General features: G+C 29.3%; 1 protein-coding gene across 1 annotated transcript; it reads left to right on the top strand.

Moving 5' to 3' along the window:
* The first annotated feature begins 20,403 nt into the window (after positions 1-20,403).
* LOC111292712 (phospholipase A1-IIdelta-like) lies at positions 20,404-22,093 on the top strand. Its single transcript, XM_022885227.2, has one exon. The coding sequence runs from the start codon at positions 20,708-20,710 to the stop codon at positions 21,923-21,925; it is 1,218 nt and encodes a 405-aa protein (XP_022740962.2). The 5' UTR covers positions 20,404-20,707; the 3' UTR covers positions 21,926-22,093.
* The last annotated feature ends 475 nt before the right edge of the window (positions 22,094-22,568 follow it).

The following is a 22,568-nucleotide window of genomic DNA, read 5'->3' on the forward strand; positions in this document are numbered from 1 at the left end:
ATATCTTCTCATTTTCAAATTCATAAGACAATTTTCAGAAAGATGATCTCAGTTTTTATTGATCAGTAAGTTATTTTTCGTTGACCAGATAGTTTTCTATCGAACAAATATCTAAAAATATGAAAATAATTTTTCAAAAATGATTTTTCACGAAATAAACAGAAGCTTAGTCTCCTTAGCCGATCATACCTGATTTCATTTCAATCATTTTCATGTTATGTTGCTTTTATTTTGATGCATTATTAGAATAGATTCCTTGCATTTAATGACTCGGTTAAATACTTGTCCATTGTAATGTTTACTTGTATTGCTCTACTTACCGTGTTGTTTAGTTTCATGCTTTTATTTGCTTTCTTTAGTATAATTGTAGTGTAGGTTAAACTTTCTTATTTGGATAGAGCTAAATAGAGCCTAAGTAGGCTGTCTTTGGTACTTAAAAGACCTAGATAAACCTTAAATCAATCTTCGAAAGAATGATATCTTATGTTTTTATTACTTAAACGGTTTGTACTTTACACCCAATAAAAAACTGACATTTAAGTACCTGAGGTTTATTTTATTAATTTTTTGCCTCACACCATGATGTTTTCAATTTACGTCCAAATTCAATATCCACACTTCTCAACTACGCTTCAACCTTGCTTCCCTTCACCATAGCAACCTCAGTTTTCAGTTCAACTTTCAATAGCCAATCAAACAATGAAAATAAAAGTATAATGAAACTACAACTAAACAACTAATGAAAAAAAATTAGAAACTAATTAACCCCATTAACAGATTCGTATAATTATCCCCGTAATCTACTGTTGCATCAACTCAACGTTGCCATCGATGAATACTTTCAACAGACTGTTAGCTGTTGGTGTAGTTCGTCTTTCACATTAATTTGTTGTGTTTGCCTTTCCACTGTTACGAGACCCGAGAAAATTGATTTTCTAGCTTTCCCTTGATATCATGTTATAATTTATAATTGTAAAGAGTAAGGAGAAAAGAAAAGCTTGGTCACGTAGATAATTATACAGTTGAATTCCGCGTGATAAATTGGCATTATGATTTGACAATTCAGCCCCATCATATAAGCCATCATATCACAGCGACCATCACCTTTAAGTTTCTCTCTCGGTATACATAAAGATGATTCCAAAACTTACTATTACAATTTAGTAGACTTTATCAAGTTGACTTACAGGGAAATTATAATATATTTAGGGAAAACTTATTTTTCCTTACCCCTCTTTAGTTATTTTCTTTACAAATATGCAGATCAAGAAACAGCCTGTCCTTCTACTTCTGTCATAACTCTTTATTCTTTCACAGCTTTTCCATTTCTCTCGTGTTGATGTTAGTACTGCTGTTTAGTTTAGTTTAGTATGGCCCCCCTTGATGGCGAAAAAGGCTGAATTGAAGCTGCAGCAGATTATGGAAATAATGGGGGAATATGGGTATGCACTACAACAAAATGGACGGTTAGTGGCAATTTTGTAGCTGTGTTTCACTTACAAACAGCATTAGCTTCTGTGGTTTTATAAAATTTAAGGCATTTATTGTCAAAATACCACTAAATATTCACATAGCGACGTTTTTATTTATAAACACCACCCAAGACAAAAATTAGCAGCGTTTATCGACTAAAACTCCTTGAATAATCCTTTGTAAAAAATTGAAGTGATTACTGAATGTGTTTTTGACATAACACACATTATATAATCCCGTTATAAAAATAGATAGGGGATTACTGAAGGCTTTTTTGGCAGACAACGCCTTGAATAATCCCCTCATAAAAAAATATAGGTGATTATTGAAGGCATTTTCTGCAAGAATCGCCTTCAATAATTTTGCTAAAAAATTTAAGAGGATTATTGAAGGCATTTTTAGTCAAAAAATGCCTTCAATAAGTATCTTATCAAATTTTAAGGATTATGCGGTTGTTAACCATAAGGTCGTAGATTTGATCCCTCTCTTTAGCCTTTTTTTTGGGTTTTTTAAGGAATTATTTGTAAGGGATTATTCAAAACATTTTTTAGGCAAAAACACCTTCACTAATCCATCTAAAAATTTTAGAGAGAAAATATTGAAGGCATTTTGGCAGAAAAACACCTTTAATAATCTATAGAAAAAATTTGAAATGGATTATTGAAGGCATTTTTAGTCAAAAGCGCCTTCAATAATTCAATCAATAAATTTTTATGAGGGATTATTGAAGGCAATTTTGGTCAAAAACACCTTCAATAATCCATACAAAAAAGTTGGAGTGGATTCTTGAAGGCGTTTTTGGCCCAAAAAGCTCTCAATAATTCACTTAATAAATTTTTATGAGGGATTATTAAAGGCGATTTTGATAAAAAATGCCTTCAATAAAATTTTGTTAGGGATTATTCAAGGTATTTTCTAGCTAAAAACGCCTTTAGTAATCCCATCAAAAAAATTTTGGTTTAATTATATATGTAAAGTCAATTGTAGGTTTATGTCTAGAAAACATTTGAAGTCAGTTGCAGGTTTATGCCTGGAAAACATTTGGTTTATATATGTGATACTACGAATTACATTTTGGAATTTACATTATGAATATTTTTGTATTTCAATAAATTGACCACAAATCTGACTTTAAAACTGATAACGTTACCATATAAATATACTTTTCTCAAATAATCGTACTCAATATATGTGTATTCATATGAAACAAATATATAGGAATAATATTAAACCAATACCCCAATCTATAAAATTAAATTATCCATTCAACATGGCATGTTAAAAACATTATAACAAATTATCTTCATATATTTACATTTAACCAACAATGTCCAACCTCAAGGTTTATCAATAAATGATAATACATACTTACACCACTTTTTACGGACTTCATCAAGTTCCTCATTGTGAAGTTTTCTTTACTCTTCCACTAAAAAAAAATCAAAAGTAAATGTTAATAAACGAGAACATAATTTAACTTTTTTTTTAAAGATATAACGACTTTATGAAATTTATACTAACCTTGAATGGTGTGGTCATAAAATCATATAAAACTATCTCTCGTATAAAACGAAGGACATAATATCCACATTCAGTATATCCGGGTTGACGAGGTACTTGAAAATTAAATTTAGTGGGTTTAAGAAACATTTATCTACACAAACTCAGCATAAAAGAATAAATTTCACATTTACTGGTAATGACATCTGGTTTATCTTTACCTTCTTATCAAATGTAGATATTACCCTAAATTGAAAAGAAAAAAATTACTTAATACATAAATAAAATTACTTATGAAAAAACAGAAGATACATAGTATAATAACATGTAATATCTCTTTATAAAGGTTTTAATTTCGGGGTTAAACATCGTCGTTGGTTGACTGAATTAAGTAAGCATGGCGTTAAGGAATTGGTATCAATCACAATAAGCTGCCAATGACGACTGCAAAATAATAAGAATGATATACTTAGATTAGGCATCATATCAGATTTAAATAAGGTTGGAATAATTATTTGTATGAATATAACTTACTGTGCATTATATGGCAGCAAATAATAATCAGTCCATTTTTTCATGCATTTAATCATATGATTAGCATGAAAAGTAACTGTGCCACTTTGCTCACTAATGAAGTTAGGGTCAACGAATCTAAATTCGTGGGTCTTTTGTCTTGCCTTGACCTCTCTATATAGGAAGCTGCATAATAACAATCAACAATACTAGCTAGTAATACACCATAATATAGATTAATACATATTGAGTTTGTATATTTGTATGTATAAGCTAATCTCATGTAAGCAACAATATCAACAACTGATATTTCATTCAGTTCACAAAATTTTTTAACCTCATCCACTCTAATATAAGAAAATGATGGTTTATCAAATAACCCTTCTTACAACTCAATGTTTATACAGTTTTCTCCAGATAAATGATTAAGTGAATAATTAGATAACTCATTCATGATAGCCTGAGCAAGGGTTATACTTTGAGTCCCAAATTTCTGCTACAATATATAATGAAATATAAGTATTAAAACTAAATCAATAAATATAATAAACAAATTAATATTAAACTTATAAACAAAATCATACTTCATGGCAGGTAGCGGAGGTTAGGTTCCCTACTTGACTTACAACAGAAGCTTGTCCTAGGAGGATGATGCTATCTGACTGGCCTACAGGCATGCTATGCTGCATTGCTACCAACATGGCCTCTAAACCAGTAAGTCTTTGTTGTTGCTCATTGAGGAGTTACTTCTTGTCATCAAGTCGTTGCTATTGTTGTTCAATAATTGCTTCATATTGGGTATTTGTCATTCAAGGGGTTTTGGGTTGATTACTAAAAAACTTTAATGGCAACACAAATTTACCAATCCCACGAACTCAACCAGGCCTTTCTTTAGCTCTTAATACTAAAAACAATGGATCTTCGCCATACTGGGTTGTCAGTTCACCAAATTTAACTTTGGCAGCATAATTATCTTGAAAGACAATAATAAGATAGGCTGTAACAACAAATCTATACAAGTTAGTATAGAGTCATGTATACAACTATATTGCCAATCATGTATAAAAGATCCATCATTCTACAGATGTCTTTGTTTTCAGACATTCCATTTGGAAACTTCAATATCATAGCTCATTGATTCCTAATAAATTATCATATTATAAGAATTAGAATCTATGAAATAAATGTTCATATATATTCATTTATGAGTATAAAACAAGTGTACAAATACTTCCAGCTTATACTTGACATTTGCATATCCCTTTCTCACTATCTGATGGTGATATATTTATTTGGCTCGAATATTCTTTTGGTTTTCTGTGATTTTCTACAAAAGAAAGAAATTACATAAATCACATATAAAGATATCAAATATATTGGATAAAATCTTATAAATAATTTTTTTAATAATGGGTTTGCGTATTGAGAAATCTTTTAATAGTCGATCTTGAACAAAATTTCTTAAATTTCAACACTTATAACATTTCCATATGATGTAGGTGGAATAGCCAATACATCACCTTGATCAACGAGTGGTAAAATATATTGGGTTGTCAATATGCTTTTAAAGCCTCTAAATGCTTTTCTAGTTGATTGCAACATAAGCTTTTTATAGTCAATTAGGATGTCAAACCGTTCCTAAATAATTTAACACAATTAGTATGAACACATTGAGTTTCAATTAAATGATCATTTAATAAATTTTATGAAATAGTTGAATATACATACCACAACCGATGCCATATACCATCCTTTAGATCATCAAGAACTCGTCACCAATTGGTGTACGTAATTGAAATGCTACTATAAACGACGGCACCAAAATGAGTAGCCAACTTGGCAACTCCATCAGACACAAGTTGCCCACTTTAATTGAAGTCTAGATGAATTTTTATGTCACTCACTTTAATTTATTTATTTCGTCCCCTTTTTTTTCTTTTTTGGCCTACATGTGTGTCTTGTGCATGTTTAGTAGAAGGAGAAATATGTTGTTCAAAGTCCATAATACTTGCAATTTTGATCATAATTATATGAAATATACTAAACTAATTGTCTAAATTTAACACTGTACGTAATTATATACAACCAATATCATATTACGTATAGAAACACCATTCAGCAAACCAATCAACAATGTGTTCAGAAACACCATTTAGCAAACTATTCAGTAAACATTCAACAAAACACTATCAATAATACCATTTAGCGAACCATAATATTTAAACCAAACTACACAGAAACACCATACATGCAATGAAAGGTGCTTGGACGAATAAGGTTACGGTGAAATGAATAAAAATATATATGTAGACGTAAATAGTAAGGAACTAAAAAAATACCTCCATCGAATAATATAAATAATATAATAAACAGAAAAAAAGACATATCGATAAACGGAGAGGTGCGTGATGTTGACTTGTTGAAAGTCGATGGCGATGTAGAGATAAAAAAATCAAAAGTCAAACTAAAAGTGTTTATGAGGTTTGGTTTAGTTGATTACTGCATCTTTTAATCATTCTCTGTACTAGCAATTTGTGATTTCAAAGTTCAAGATGGGGAGAATGAATATAAAAATTATAATGAAGGTATTTTTCTAGCAAAAATACTTTTAATAATCCCGTTAAAATTTGATTACTGGCTTATTGAAGGCGTTTTTTTAAAAGATGCCTTTAATAATCCTAAAAAAATTTTAAAAGAAAATTATTGAAGGCATTATTATTCAAAAATGCCTTCAAAAATCTCATTGTTAAAATTTAAGGGGATTATTGAAAGCGCATTCTGCAAAAAACACCTTTAATAAATTCCTCTAAAAAATTAGAGTGAATTATTAAAGGTATTTTTAGTAGAAAATCACCTTCACTGATTTTTTTTTTTATAAAAATGGAGGGGATTATTGAAGGCATATTACGCAAAAAATGCCTTCAATAAATTTTTTCAAAAATTTTGAGAAAATTAGTGAAGGCATTTATAGTAAAAAATACCTTCAATAATCCTCTTAAAATTTTACTACGAGATTATTGAAGGTATTTTTTACTAAAAGATGCCTTTAATAATCCAAAAAAAATTTAAAAAGAATTTATTAAAGATGTTTTTTTTAGAAAATGCCTTCAGTAATCCATCCCATTTTTCCAATACCTTGTTTATTGGAGACGTTTTATGCCAAAGAATGCCTTCAATAATCCTGCCCAAAAACATTACAAGAATTATTAAAGGCGTTTTATAAAAAAAATATCTCCAATAATTTTATTTAAAAATTTTGAAAATGAGATTATTAAAGGCGTTTTTAGTAAAAAATGCCTTCAAAAATCTCTTCGTTAAAATTTAAGAGGATTATTGAAGGCGTATTATGCAAAAGATGCCTTCAATAAATTATTTTAAAAAATTGGAGTGGATTATTGAAGGCATATTTGGTAGAAAACTGCCTTTATTGATATTCCCCTGATAAAAATGGATGGGATTATTAAAGGTGTATTATGCAAAAAATGCCTTTAATAAATTCTTTCAAAAAACTTAAAGGAATTAGTAAAGGTGTTTGTAGTAAAAAATGCCTTCAATAATCCCTTTAAAATTTTACTACAAGATTATTGAAGGCATTTTTTACTAAAAGATGCCTTTAATAATCTCAAAAAATTTTTAACAGAAATTTATTAAAGGCATTTTTTTTAGAAAACACCTTCAATAATCTAGTCCTTTTTTTCAATACCTTGTTTATTGGAGGCATTTTATACCAAAAACGACTTCAATAATCCTGCCCAAAAACATTATAAGGATTTTTAAAGGCATTTTATAAAAAAAAATACCTTTAATAATTTTAAAGATGAGATTATTGAAAGTGTTTTTAGTCAAAAACGCCTTTAAAAATCATTTTGTTAAAATTTAAGGCGATTATTGAAGGCATATTATGCAAAAAACACCTTTAATAAATAAACTATTAAAAATTTGAGTCAATTAGTGAAGGCGTTTGTAGTAAAAAATGCCTATAATAATCTCGTACTCAAAATTTATGACGAATATCGAAGGTATTTTTGGTATAAATGCCTTCAGTGATAAAAAAATAAGTGAAGGCATTTGTCCCTCAAAAACCCCTTTAATAATACATTATTAAAGGCATTTTTACTAAAAAATGCCTTTAATAATCCCAAAAAAATTTTAAGAGGAAATTATTGAAGGCATTTTTCTTGGAAAACATCTTTAATAATTTGGTCCAAAAATATTGTGGGGATTATTGAAGGCATTTGTATGTTAAAGGCACCTCTATTTGTCAGATGTATGCGTGTGTGTGTTACAAACTCCAATAAAATTATCCCCAAACTTAGTGCATCCAATGCCCAACTTCAAGCTTTATCTTCATTAATCTACTATTTCTCTTTTCAAACAACTACAATTTACTTTTCCTTTCCTTCAGCTTTTAGCATTTGAGCTTTGTCTTTTAGAACCCTATTTTGACTATTCCTTAGTTATTTACTTTAGCTTTTACTTCATTCTACTATTTCTTTAGCTTTTGTAATTTGTGATATTCTTTTTAGTTTAAAATCTTTCCTCAAAACCCACCTTCCTCAAATACCCATTTAGAACCTATTATCCACTTCCATTTCCCTTTCATTTTCTTTTTTTTTAGGGTTTTCTTTGAACCAGTTTTATGTTATTTCAACCCTAACTACAATTACTCTAGGGTAATGTTTAGGTTAGCAGTAGAGTTTTAAAAGCTTTATATCAGGTAGCTGAGAAAATACTTCACAATAAAGAGTTTTAGTCTTCTGTAAGTACTGGTCTTGCTATTATTTTTTGTTTAAAACATAGTAAACTTAAGTATTTTACATGTTTGTTTTCATATAAATTATTTATATAAATTTGGTTTGATAATATAGCAAGTACTAAATGGATAAGAGTTCGATGCAAAAGTCAAGATTAAGTCAAGAGTATAGAGATGGAGTGAAAATTTTTCTTAATTTTACATTTGAGAATACAAGTGAAGATAATATGATATTATGTCAATGTGTGAAGTATGCTAACATTGATTGGAAAATGCATGAAGTTGTTTTCGAGCATTTAATTTATATTGGATTGGTCTCGAGATATGTTAATTGGTATTTTCACGGAGATTCTATACTGTCAAGGTCTTCTACTAGAGTTTTTTCAACTTCAATGGCTCTCCAATACCAACATGATCCTTTTATAGTAGATGATATTGAAAACATGTTATGAGATGCTTTTAACATTCATAACCAATATTTTCGTAATGTGTCTCCCTAAAATGATGGATTTAATTAGTCTAATGTTTAAATGAATGAATTTGGTGAACATAGGATAGGTGTAGGAAACCAATAACCTAGAGGAGAAGCATCAAAGTTTTATAGGTTGCTTGAGGATATGAATGAAGAACTTTATGAAGGATCGAAGCATTCAATATTATCTTTCTATGTTCATCTTTTTTCACTTAAAATGCTTATGTGGATGGACGAGAAACTCTTTGACTTTATTATTAGAGTTTATGAAAAAAATGTTTTCTTTTGTAAAAATCTTTGATTCTTGTAAGAAATCAAATAAGATGATCAAGGATTGGGGTTTCGGATATGAAAACATTCATAGTTGTCCTAATGATTGCATGTTGTATTGACGTGATAGAAAAAATCAAGAATCTTGTCATTTGTGTGGTATTTCTCGTTAGGTGGATAAAAACCCTGATGAAAGATTGAATAAGGATGGTGATGAGGTCTATGTAAAAAAAAAAAGCCTATTAAGGTTTTACGCTATTTTTCATTAATATCAAGACTTCAACGACTCTTCATGTCTTTCAAAACTGTAGATTCAATAAGGTGGCATCATGAGAAGTAGACGGATGATAGATTATTGAGGCATCTTATAGATTCTTTGGCATGAAAATTATTTTATTCTAAGTTTTCAAACTTTGCATCTGAGCCTCGAAATGTTATGCTTGAGCATTTGATGGATTTAACCCATTCAAAATGATGAGTACTTATAGCATTTAGCTAGTTATATTGATTCCATACAATTTGCCACTATGGATTGCCATGAAACAACAGTCATTTATCTTGTCTATGATAATTTTTGAGAAAAAGGGTTCAAGTAATTATATAGATATCTACTTATAATCTCTTATTAAAGAGTTAAAGCAATTATGAAAATAAGTTGAGACCTATGATGCATCAAAAAAAGAGAACGTCAATATGCATGTTACTTTATTATGGACTATCAATGATTTTTCTACTTATGTAAATTTATCTGGTTGGAGTACAAAAAGTCATTATGCTTGTCCATGTTATGCTTCGTAGACATGTTCAAAGTGGTTACCTAATGGTAGGAAGTTCTGTTATATGGTACATCATCGATGGTTAGATGATAATCATTATTTTAGATTCTAAAAACATCTTTTTAATGGAATTGAAGAGTTGAGGAGATCACTTTTACCAATTAGTGAGTCTAATATCTTGTCAAAGTTAAATGATATCAATTTCACTTATGAAAAAATGACTCTATCAAGAAAAAGAGTGAGGGACATCTTTGAAGGTGTCTGACCTCATATTACACAAGTTTGTGATACTGATACTTAAGTTAGTGATCTTAATATTCAAAGTGGTGAGAAGGATGATGAAGAAGATGACCCTAATTAGTCTGAGTTATGGAAAAAAAGAAGTATCTTTTTTAAGTTACCTTATTAGGAATATAATTTATTACATCATACCTTGATTTGATGCACATAGAGAAGAATATTTACGAAAAATTTTATCAAGACAATTTTTAATGTGAATAAAAGATCAAATGATGACATAAAAAGTCAACTTGACCTAGTTAATATGGGGATTCGCCCTGACCTTCATCTGAAGTTGCTTCCTAATGGCAAATATCGATTGCCTCTTACCTGTTTTAGGATTTCTAAAGCTAAGAAAGATGAGTTTTGTAAGGTTTTAAAAAATGTCAAAGTTTCAGATGGCTATATGTCAAATATATCGAGATGTGTGAATCTAAAGGAGCGAAAACTTTTTTCATTAAAATCACATGATTATCATATTTTGATGCAAGACTTACTTCCAATTGCTTTATGTTCATCAATGTCAAAGCAAGTCACTTATGTGGTAATTGAATTGAGTAACATATTTAAAGCTCTATGTGGAAAATGTCTGAATGTTGAAAAGCTTAACAAACTTGAAGATCGAGCCGTGATTACTTTATGTCATTTAAATAAGATTTTTCCTCCAAACTTCTTCATTATTATGATGCATTTAGTTATCCACCTTCCATATGAAACAAAAGTCGATGGATGGATTTATTATCGATGGATGTATTTTATCAAAAGGTATTATTTGTTAATAGCTTGATTAGGTTGTTATTGTTGATCATGCCACTCTAGTTCAAAAGATATATGACAAATGTTTTATGCCATAGGTTTTTGAGGAGGCTAAAGTCTTATTGTCATAACAAATGCTATCAAAAAGGCTCATTGTTGAAGGATATTTAGCAGAGGAATGTATGACATTTTGTTCTCATTATTTAGAATATGTTGAAACGAGATTTAATAAACCATCGAGAAATGTTGGTATGCAGCATATTGACTTTTCCTATAGTTATTTTTTTGAAAGTTTTGGACAACCAATAGGCAAAGCTAAAATGGTGGAGTTAGATGATAAATCTTAGGCACAAACACATCAATATGTTATTTTCCATCATGACTTAGTTGAATTGTTTCGCACGTAAGTTTTTTTGCAACGAAATAATCTAATCCATTAAGCATAATTTATTGTATTTTTTGTTATTGTTAATACTTTATCATGATGCTTTGTAGTGAGTAAAAAATTAATTTGAGAGCTCGTGTATATTATCAACAATCAAAACCTCAAGAGCTTGATAAGTTGTTCATTGAAAACTTTCATAAATGGTTAGGTGCAACTGTAAGTAATGACATACTTGCCATTATGAAAAATCTACATATAATGCTTATTGTATAACTAACATTAATAACATATATATATATATATATATTTATTCCACCTTTATAGGTTTGGAGTGAAAGACTTGTTAGTGAAGAGGTGAAGTGTCTTTCATAAGGTTTGAATAGGATTGTGAAACGATATAAAGGTTTCATCATCAATGGATTTAGATTTCATACTAAATCCCGTGAGAGATTAAGAAGTACACAAAATTCAGGACTTCTTGTTACTTCATCAACTACTAGCTATGCTAGTGCTAGGGACACAAACCCTTTAGAGGGAAATGTTAACTATTATGGCATGATTAATGACATCATTGAGTTAGATTATTATGGTAAGTGAAAAGTTGTCTTATTTTGGTATGATTGGGCTGATCTGAATAGTACGATGGGTATTAAGAAAGATTAGTTTGGATTTATATTTGTGAATTTTTCTCGATTAATTCACACTGGACAATAGCTCATTGATAAACCTTATGTTTTTTCATCTCAAGTCAAACAAGTTTTTTATTTTGAAGACCCTAAAGAATTGGTTTCGTTTGTTGTTCTTCGAAACACACCTAAAGACTTATTTGATATGGGGTTAGATACCAAAGATGATATTGAACATGGAATTGAATGTTATCCTTTTGCTGAACAAAATATCTTCAGTACCTCTATTTAGTGGGTCTATGAAGATGTTAATAAAGATATTTATGAACCAAGATGGATTATCTATATTTTGTAATTCGAGTGTTTAAGACATAATGTAATAAATGCTTGTATGTAATTAATATTGCATTCGCTATTGTATATTTACCTTATTGTAAATCATACGTTATCTTTTGATTTAATTAAATCGATATGTTCTTTATATATCGTTGGTTATGATTTCTTAACTTCTTAATATCTTTATACATGTTCTAAACTAATATCTTTTATATATTCACTTTTAAGATGTAGGTAAGCTATAATGCGAATGAGTAGATTGAAAAGAATACATATCAGAGATATAAGTTCAAAACTATCTGCGGCACCTGTTGATATTGGTTATGGACTGAATCCTTTTGAGGGAAATGAACGTACTATTGGTTTTAACTCAGTCACTTATAAGCCTTCAACTGTTATTAGATCTAGCAATATAGGATATCTTGGTTTAGATGGTATCCCATTAATTGATTATGCTTTAAATTTGAATGTAGGTGTCATATACCCCATATTTAGAATTAGGTTATAATGATTAAAGTATTGGCATTTTACAAATTAATTTTTTATTTTTTTGCAGTTGATAACAATGGTCAATGGAAGATTAAAGGCCAAACAATTTTGAAAGAATTGTTTGCACTACCTCCAAATGAGTATATTGTAGTATTTGCAAACTTTGATAGGCAACCAATTAGTGAAAAGGCTCAATTTTTTGTTGGATTTCTAGGCATGCTTGCCCTAATGGAATGAAATTGCCTATTCATTATGAAATATAGAATAAAATTCCAGTAGAAGTTAAGGCTGATGCTTTAAACTTTATTGAGGTATTAGTATAATTAATTACATATAAAAATATAATTATTTTACATTTGGTTTATTGATTCAAACTTTTCTTATTGTATTATTACAGTCAAGATTTATTCTTGAACTACCAACTTTATTTGTGCTTAAGTCATTGGGAAATAAATGGAAAGACTATAAGCATAATTTGAAGAATAAGTATTTGAATCAAAATACTACTGTAGAGGCCATAATGGAAAATCTACCCCGTAATGTGATTAGGTGACAATATGAATAACTAGTTAGATTTTAATTCTCAAGAAAAAGAGAGGTACTAATTTATAACTTTGTATATTAGTTTTAAATAATAAAAGTGTTTTATGCTTTAAGTTGGTAATATTTGTATTTCTACCGTATACGTAATTATTTTTTATGACAAGAAAGAGAACGGATTGGGATTGGTAGCAGAAAGCAATACAAATATAGCTACACAAGTGAAACAAAAAGTTTTGCAAGAAAGCAAAAAGAAATAGTAAGTTTATGATTTTAAACTTATTTGAATGAATGAACTTTGTGTGCCATTAAAAAGGTAAAAATGAAAATTAGTTATTGTTTTATTTTAATAGTTTTGATAGTTTCAATACATGATATTAAACTTATCCAAAGTATTGAACTTAGTTTTCATGGTTGATATGTATGAAAAAATTATTATTTATGTCTATTTAAGACTCTTTGTGCCGTTAATAGGTAAAAATACAAAATTGTTGTTATTGTTCTATTTTAACAGTTTGGATAGCTTTAATACATGATATTAAACTTGTCCAAATGATTGAACTTGATTTCTATGGTTGATATGTGTGAAAAAGTTGTCGTTTACATCTATTTGGGACTATTTTTGCCTTTTAAAGGCAAAAATACAAATTAAACTTTCGAATGGCTTTTAACAGTTTGGATGATTTCAATCCATGATATTAAACTTGTCCAAATAATTAAATTTTGTTTCCATGATCAATATGTGTAAAAGGCCAAAATGTTTTTATTGTTTACATCTATTTAAGACTATTGTATTGTTAAAGGACCAAAATATAATTTTATAGTTATATTTCTATTTTAACAATTTAGATAGATTAAATATATGATATTAAACTTATTCAAAATTTTGAAGTTGATTGACAGGCTTGATATGCAAGAATAAGTTGCGGTTGATATGTATTTAACAATAACATAAGTTTTTTTATAAGAGATTGAGATGGGTGGTAAAATTGGATGTGTGAAACTTTTTCGCTTAACACATACAAAAAAAGATAAGATCTGAATGTCGAAACACAAGAAATTATAATAATTTGTAACATCTATTTTAGCATAAAGTAAATATTTACTCTTTTTATCATGTTATGAATTAATTAATCATTAAACTTGATAGTTTTATCTGATTAATTTATAGGAGAAAGTGAAAAAAATGGCTGCTGAGATTAAATTAGCATCTGATGGTTCTATCAATATGCAAGAATTGAAATTTTGAATTTTCACAAAAGTTGCTCGAAAAGAAAGGCATGGACGATTTCGAGGCCTTGGATTGGGTCCAACGCCATCTACCTACTATGGACAAAGCTCTCAGCATTCATTCTCAGCAAGTTAGTCTTTACGAGACATTTTCATATTGAGAGAAGAGTTGCAAACTATACAATAATATTTCTAGCAAATGAAAGCAGAAAGAGAACAGGAGCGTGCCAAAATTGAAAAAAAACATGCTAGAATGGACCAAGAGCGTGTAAAATTTTAGCAGTTGGATGATTAATTCGATCATCTTATGAATTTTGTGCAACAACAATTTTCAAGAACTAATCTTTGTGGTCCACCAACTCAGGTATTATATTTAGTAAATATTTATATTTTTAAATATAAAAAATAGCTTATTACTAAATGTTAAAACTTATATGATATTATTCAGTAGGTTCTTAAGCACGCTAGTGACTAAGGTGAAAAAAGTTTTTCATCAAATAGTAGTCTTTCAAATCTATGCAGTCATCAGTTTCATACAATTTAAATTTTTTGGTTAATGTATTAAAATAATTTGAATGTTATTATACTAATTATTAAACTTTGTATTAATTACATGCATATTTGAACGTGAATTAAGTATTTATTAATTTCAGTTTCTGAAATTTATTTTGTTTTTACTGCCTTTAACATTTCTTGTTAATGAAAATAATAAATATTAAAAGAATTTAAAAAAAATAAATAAATTTCTTAATTTCGTGGTGTTCGAGTTCAAGAATGTCATTAATTTCTAAATTTAGTGACGTTTGTACCATAAACTGCCACTAAAAGTAGCGGCATTCTTATAAAAAAATGTCGCTAAATTAGCAGCGTTCCTATAATAAAAATTTCACTTAATTAGCAACATTTTTATGATGCAAACGCTGCTAATTTAGCGGTGTCTTATGATATAAATGCTACAATATTAACGACATTTTTTAGTACAAATGTCATTAAATTAACGACATTTTTCATATACAAACATCACTAAAATAATAGCATTTTATAAAAAATGTCACTTTTTTTTTATGTGTGTATAGCCAACACTCTTTGTGGCATTTTTTACAAACGTTGAAAATCTTTTAATGACGTTTATAAATACCACTAAATGTTGAAAAAACACCACTAAAGACCTAAACCATTGTAGTGTTGCTAATGGGGTTAATTAATTTATAATTTTCCTTTAGTTATTTAGTTGTACTTTATTTTTATTGTTTGATTAAATATTGAGGGTTGAAGTTGAATTACAAATGGAGGTTGCTATGGTTAAGGGAAACAAGGTTGGACGAGAGTTAAAAAGGGTGTCATATTGAATTTGAAAACAAAAAGAAAATGTCGTCAAAGAAAAAAATAAAATAAAATAAAATTTAAAGTAATTAAATGTCAAATTTTAAATACTACAAATCATTTTAAAAACGCTTCAAATCATATAATATATATTTATAATTATAGTATTTTTTTTTCTTTTTCTTTTTTTAATTTTAATTTTTTTATAATTTACAACAAAGTGAAAAATTATACATTTAATCAAGTGATTAATAAACTATGTTACGCTCATAACATGATAAAAATAAAAATTTAATATAATAATATATAAAATATTATATCTATCTTTTAATTTTAATATTTTTGTAATATTTGTGCCTGTTATACTTTTATTATTTTATTAAAATAATTATAAATATATTTAAAACAATGAAAAATATTGACAAAGAGCAATTCACCCCAACGTAATGCGCTTTACGGAAGAGCTTGTGTTTCATTTTGTTATTTAAGGCTGAGTTTGGACAAATTGACGTTTGAATTGTCGGTTAGGTTGAGTATGGACTAGCAAGTTAATATGATTTCAAAGCTCAACGTTCGACTCGATTTATATATAAGTTTAGAGCGTTATATTTTACTTATTTAGACTCAAAAGAAAATATAATATCAAATTTGTATCCATTGAAAGATAAATAGTAAAAAATAGTTAAATATTTAACCTAAAATTTAATATTTGAGTGTCTTTTTAATTAAAATTATCATTTTTTAATTTGATTCAATTAAATATTAAACATTTTTAAATTAACTCAAATCATTATTTTCAACGGGGAGTGACTTACACGTAATTTACAACGGAGTGATATGAGTAGAGGAAAAAAAGGTGAAATTGTATTTTTAAGTGTTTAAGTAGAATCAGAATATAAAAAGCAATTGAAGGAGATTGGAGAAAAGTTCAATTTCTCAATCATCATCGCCGAAATGATGCGTTCGCTACCAGTGAAGCTCGCGAACCTTTCTATCTCCACTCTTAGGCTCTGAAGGCGGGCTCTCTTCCTGCATCTACGATCGACGAGGAGACCAATCGCCAAGAGCTCTGCCTAGTTTCCTACTGGCGCATCGATTTTAAAATTTTAATATTTTTACCTCTTCTGTTTGGTTGCCTAGAAAAACAAGGGAGAGAAGGGAACTGTGAAGTGTATTTTGAATTTGAAAAGTTAATAATTTAACTGAATAAAAAATTATGCTTTTTCTTGTTTTTCGCTTCTCAAATGATTTGAAAGTTTTTTTCTTTATTCCTTTTTTATTTTAAATAAGTAAAAAAAAAAATTTATCTTGTTAAAGTCACTTGCATGATTCGGTTTATCACTTTCATTAAAAAAGTGATTCATTATATATATATATATATATATATATATATTTTGCAATTACAAGCTTTCTTTCCCTTTTTAATTTCAAGTGGTGGAAGGAGGCTCAAGGAAGTGTTGCTAATCAAATAGAAGGCATTTTGTACATTGTGTTATCCAAGGATGATGATGCTGATTCTGAAATGGTACTGGACTTGAGGAAGGATGGGAGTTCTGGGGGTTGGGATAAGGCAGAAGAACTGGTTTCTGGCCATGAATATGCCTGGGTTAATGAAGCATATTGTGGCGGTAAAAGTGCTACATTATATGGCGAGAGATTTAGTTTTGGCTTGTTTGATATTTTATTAGTCTTTATTGTTCCATAGTTAACCCTTCCCGGCTTTTTTTTTTTTTTTTTTTTTCAGAAAATTTTGCTACAAAGAAAGAACAGACAGAAGCATTTTTCACTGATAAAAATGGAGAACTTTTGGTGTTAACGGTTTATGGAGTTAAGGGCGTGCAACTCACTACCGTTAAAAATATTTTTTTGATTACTTGTAAACGTTTAATCTTTAATTGAATCATGATCATTTTAATTGAAAAAATGTCCGAATATTATATCTTAAATTAAGCATTTAACAAAAAAAAAATTGTATTGACCCTACCAATCATAAAATTGGTATTCATAAAACTTCTTTCAGACTGAAATATTTCTCACCTGCTTTTATATTTCATTCGTGTTTAATTCTATCTGTCTAGAAGTGATAATTGGGTGGATGAGTTGGGTTAAATCAATTTGGATTATTGAAAATTGGATGGATGAGTTGGGTTAAATTAATTTGGGTCATTCTAAGTTTGGATGTTTTGATTTTTGACATTGAAATTATTTAGATTTGATCATTTCAAATTTAAATTATTGAATTCGAAAATTAAATTAATTTATTATGAATTATTTCAAATTTAGATTCTTTAGGGGATGGATTAAATTAAACTTATTTTTCTAAGTTGGAGGAGTTAACTTTGTGAGCTCTACAATCGTCATATCCAATATAAGAGTAATTTAGGTTTGTGTTTGACCGTAAAGAATTTTGGATTATCCTTAGGGGACGTTTGGTTTGAAGAAATTCATACATTTTTTTTTTAAATCTTACTATTAAGTATTTGATTCTAACGTTTAATTTAGAGTAATTTAATTTTAAAAAAAACTAATAGATTTCTAACAATACTCAAAGTCCCAAAATAAAAAATTCATCTCTCCCTGTGATATTCTAAGATTCCAAGAGAAAAAGTAGTGTTATTTTCAAATTTGACTTGACTAAAAAAATTACGAAATAGCCGTTACTATTTTGAAAAGTTTTTTTGAAAATGAATGTAAGTTAATTGTAGATTTCTACTGATAAAAAATTTGGTTTATATATGACGCTTGACATGAAAAACGTTTTCAATAATCTTTTACAAAAAATTGAATAAGGTAATTCATTATGTTTTTGACAAAATATGCCATGAATAATCCTAAAAAAATTTTATGAAAGCATTTTTGACCAAAAATGCCTTGAACAACCTTTATTCAATTTTATGGAGAGGATTATTTAAGGCCTTTTTGGCAAAAAACGCTTTGAATAATTCACTACAATTTTTTTTAGTCAAAAATATCTTGAATAATAAATTGAATGGGGTTATTCAAGACATTTCTGACTAAAACTGCATTCAATAATCCCTTTAAATTTTTGCAAAGTGATTATTTAAAGCGTTTTTAGATAATCCCCTTCAATTTTTATGAGTTAATTATTCAAGGTGTTTTTGGCCAAAAACTCTTTTAATAATCCCTTTCAATTTTTTATTAAGAATTATTCAAAGTGTTGTTGCTTATAAAATGCATTGAATAATCTTTTACAAAAAATTGAATAAGGTTATTCAATGTATTTTTGGCTAAAAACACCTTTAATAACCCCATTCAATTATGAATTATTTAAAGCATTTTTAGCCAAATATGCCTTAAATAATCTTCTAGTAAAAAAATTGAAAAGGATTATTCAAGACATTTTTAGCTAGAAAAGTCTTAAATAACTCAATTTAATTTTTTTATAAGAGATTATTCAAGGTATTTTCTGATAAAAAATGCCTTAAATAATCCCCAAAAAATGAGAGGGGATTATTTAAGGCATTTTTTTGCCAAAAATGTATCGAATAATCCCATTCAATTTTGACCAAAAATACCTTAAATAATCCACTTATAAAAATTGAAAGGGATTATTTAAGGCTTTTTTTAGCTAAAAATACATTTAATATTCCGATTCAATTTTTTGTAATAGATTATTCAAGGTATTTTCTAGGCAAAAGCGCCTTAAATAATCTCATCATAAAAATTTGAAAGATTATTAAGGCATTTTTTGCCAGAAACGCCTTGAATAATCCCTTTATAAAAATTGAAAGAGATTATTTAAGGCATTTTTTACTAGAAACTCCTTGACTAACCCCCTATTCAATTTTTTCTAATGAATTATTTAAGGCATTTTCCAAAAAAAAAAAAAAATGAGAGGGGATTATTCAAGGTATTTTTTGGGCAAAAATGCCTTGAATAATCCAAAAAATAAATTTTTGAGGAGATTATTCAAAGCGTTTTTGGCTAAAAATGTTTTGAATCATTCACTCATAAAAATTGAAAGGGATTATTCAAGGTATTTTTTTGTTAGAAATGCCTTAATTAACCATATTTAATTTTTTCTAAAAGATTATTCAATGTGTTTTTTTCCAAAAAAATGGGAGGAAATTATTCAAAGTGTTTTTTTGGCAAAAATGCCTTAAATAATCTCTAAAAAATTTTTGTAAGAGATTATTTAAGGTGTTTTTTGGCCAAAAACGCTTTCAATAATAAAAAAAATAAAAATAAAAAGGGATTATTGAATGTGTTTTTGGTAGAAAACACTTTAAATAATCTCTTTTTAAAATTGGAGATTATTTAAGGTATTTTTGGCAAAAAATACTTTCAATAATCCTCCCATAAAAATTTAATGGGATTATTCAAAATGTTTTTAGCAATAAATGCCTTGAATAACTCGATTCAATTTTTTTGTAAGGATTATTCAAGGCGTTTTCTGACTAAAAATGCTTTGAATAATCTACTTCTATTAAAAATTAGATTATTTGAGTTACCATCTATATACCAAGGAAATTATAATAATTATTTAAGATTTAATATATATGGATTCCTCTTAATCAAACGAGTGAATCTAAACACAAGGTGCTTTGAAAATGAAAAAAAATCTTGGATATCACATTTTTTCAAATATCACACTTTCTTCATAAATCTACAATTCCACAAACCAGATACCTCCTTAAACTTTTCCTCTATCTTACTTTTTCAAAGGGTGTGGGGCAGCACCGGACGGAGTATGGGGCAGCAATCAAATATCAAGGTCGCAAATAGATTAGGAAGTACCATTCTTGAATCATATTCCCCACATGCTCAAAATAACAAAGACAAAAAAGACAACGTCTTTTAATATCTAAGACAAATAAAATCTTATGGGGTGGATCTCAAAACCGTAATGACCACCCACTATTTATCCTCCCAACTGCAACCACGATCTTTTAAACCGCCAGCCCTTTGCACTTGGCAACAGCCCAATTCCACGGCACTATACTATTGTCCTTGTTGATTCCTTTCATGGAAACCACCCAAGAACCAGAACCATCATGGGAGGAACTCATTGGAAGCAACAACTGGGAATCTCTTCTTGATCCTCTCAACCTCTCTCTGCGCAAGCTCCTCCTCCGCTGTGGTGACTTCTGCCAAGCCACCTACGATTCTTTCAATAACGACCAAAACTCCAAGTACTGCGGCAGTAGCCGCTATGGCAAGTCCACTTTATTCGGAAAGGTCATGCTTGAATCTGCTTCTGATTACGTAATAACTACTTTCCTTTATGCCACTGCTCGCCTTAGCCTCCCTGAAGCCTTCCTTCTCCATTCTCTGTCCCGGGAGTCTTGGGACCGCGAGTCCAACTGGATTGGCTACATTGCCATAACGACAGATGAAAGAAGCAAAGCTTTATGCCGACGTGAGATCTACGTTGTGTGGCGTGGGACTATGAGAGACTACGAGTGGGTTAATGTTCTTAAAGGAAAGTCTGAGTCTGCTGAAAGCTTGTTGAATGAGAAGTTTGAAGGTAAAAGCAATGATGAAAGCGAGCATGAGCAGACCCCTCATGTGATGTTTGGGTGGCTTACGCTTTACACCTCAGATGATCCAAAATCAGCCTTTACAAAGTTAAGCGCTAGGAAGCAACTTTTAGGAAAGATTATGGAGTTGAGAGAGAAATATAAAGATGAAAATCCAACTATAGTATTCACGGGGCACAGTTTGGGGGCTAGCTTAGCAGTCTTAAGTGCTTTCGATACGGTGGAGAATTGTATCCATGATATTCCAGTGACGGCTTTCGTGTTTGGTTGCCCACAAGTTGGAGACAAGGCTTTCAATGAAAGGCTGAAAAAGCATTCAAATCTGAAGATTTTGCACACCAAGAACACCATTGATATAATCCCTCGCTATCCAGGCGAATTACTGGGATATGTCAAGACGGGAACCGAGCTTGTAATTGACACAAGGAAATCACCGAGCTTGAAGGACTCCAATAACACCGGGGACTGGCATAATTTGCAGGGTATGTTGCATATAGTGGCGGGTTGGAATGGAAAAGACGGAGAGTTTGAGCTGAAAGTGAAGAGAAGTTTGGCTTTGGTGAATAAGTCTTGCGCGTTTCTGAAAGATGAGTTGTTGGTGCCAGGATCCTGGTGGGTAGAGAAGAACAAAGGACTCGTTAGAACTGAGGATGGAGAGTGGATAATGACTCCCCCAGATGATTTGCTTGTCCCCGAAATTTGACTGTGACAAGGCCATTATCAAGAATCAACAGTAATAGCAGCTGTTATTGTTTATGTATAAGTGTTAGTTTCTTTAGGTAGAATAAAAGTTGGTGATTGTATTGTACTTAGCAGATATTTCTTTCATCCACATTAAAATATGTGAAAATAGGTAACTGCGTTTAATGTACCTATAGCATCCACCAGTATTATTATAGTAATTATGATCTACTATATGGTTGTAAACTTTCAATTAGATTAAACGGTAAATTACATAAATATACCTTGAGTTTTAATGCAATTTGAGTTTGGCCTCGAAGTTTAAAAAGTGATACTTAATCACCCTAAGATCTGTATCCATAACATTCCATTAGTTTTCTTTAACGTCGTTAATGTCTAATCAATAAACCCTAACTCTTTTTCCAAATTTTTTTTTGTTTGCTATTTCTCATATTCAAAGAAAAATTGGGTTGAAAGCATGAATTTTTCACAATTTTCAACAAGTGGGGATCAAATGGTGGAAAAATATGCTATTGTGATGTGGAATCACCTGTAAGAATATTTGGAACAAGGAACAACCATGGATGAAAATTTTATGGGTGTGGCAAATTTAAGGTGAGATGTACTTCATTTAATCTTAAAATAACTTGCAGGATAATTGAAAT

Source organism: Durio zibethinus, chromosome 10 (assembly GCF_047325235.1).
Source record: "Durio zibethinus cultivar Kanyao isolate XHJ-2024 chromosome 10, ASM4732523v1, whole genome shotgun sequence".
NCBI classification, from domain to species: domain Eukaryota; kingdom Viridiplantae; phylum Streptophyta; class Magnoliopsida; order Malvales; family Malvaceae; genus Durio; species Durio zibethinus.

Coding starts and splice junctions, on each gene's coding strand:
- LOC111292712 (XM_022885227.2), top strand. CDS start 20,708: ATGGAAACCACCCAAGAACCAGAACCATCATGGGAGGAACTCATTGGA.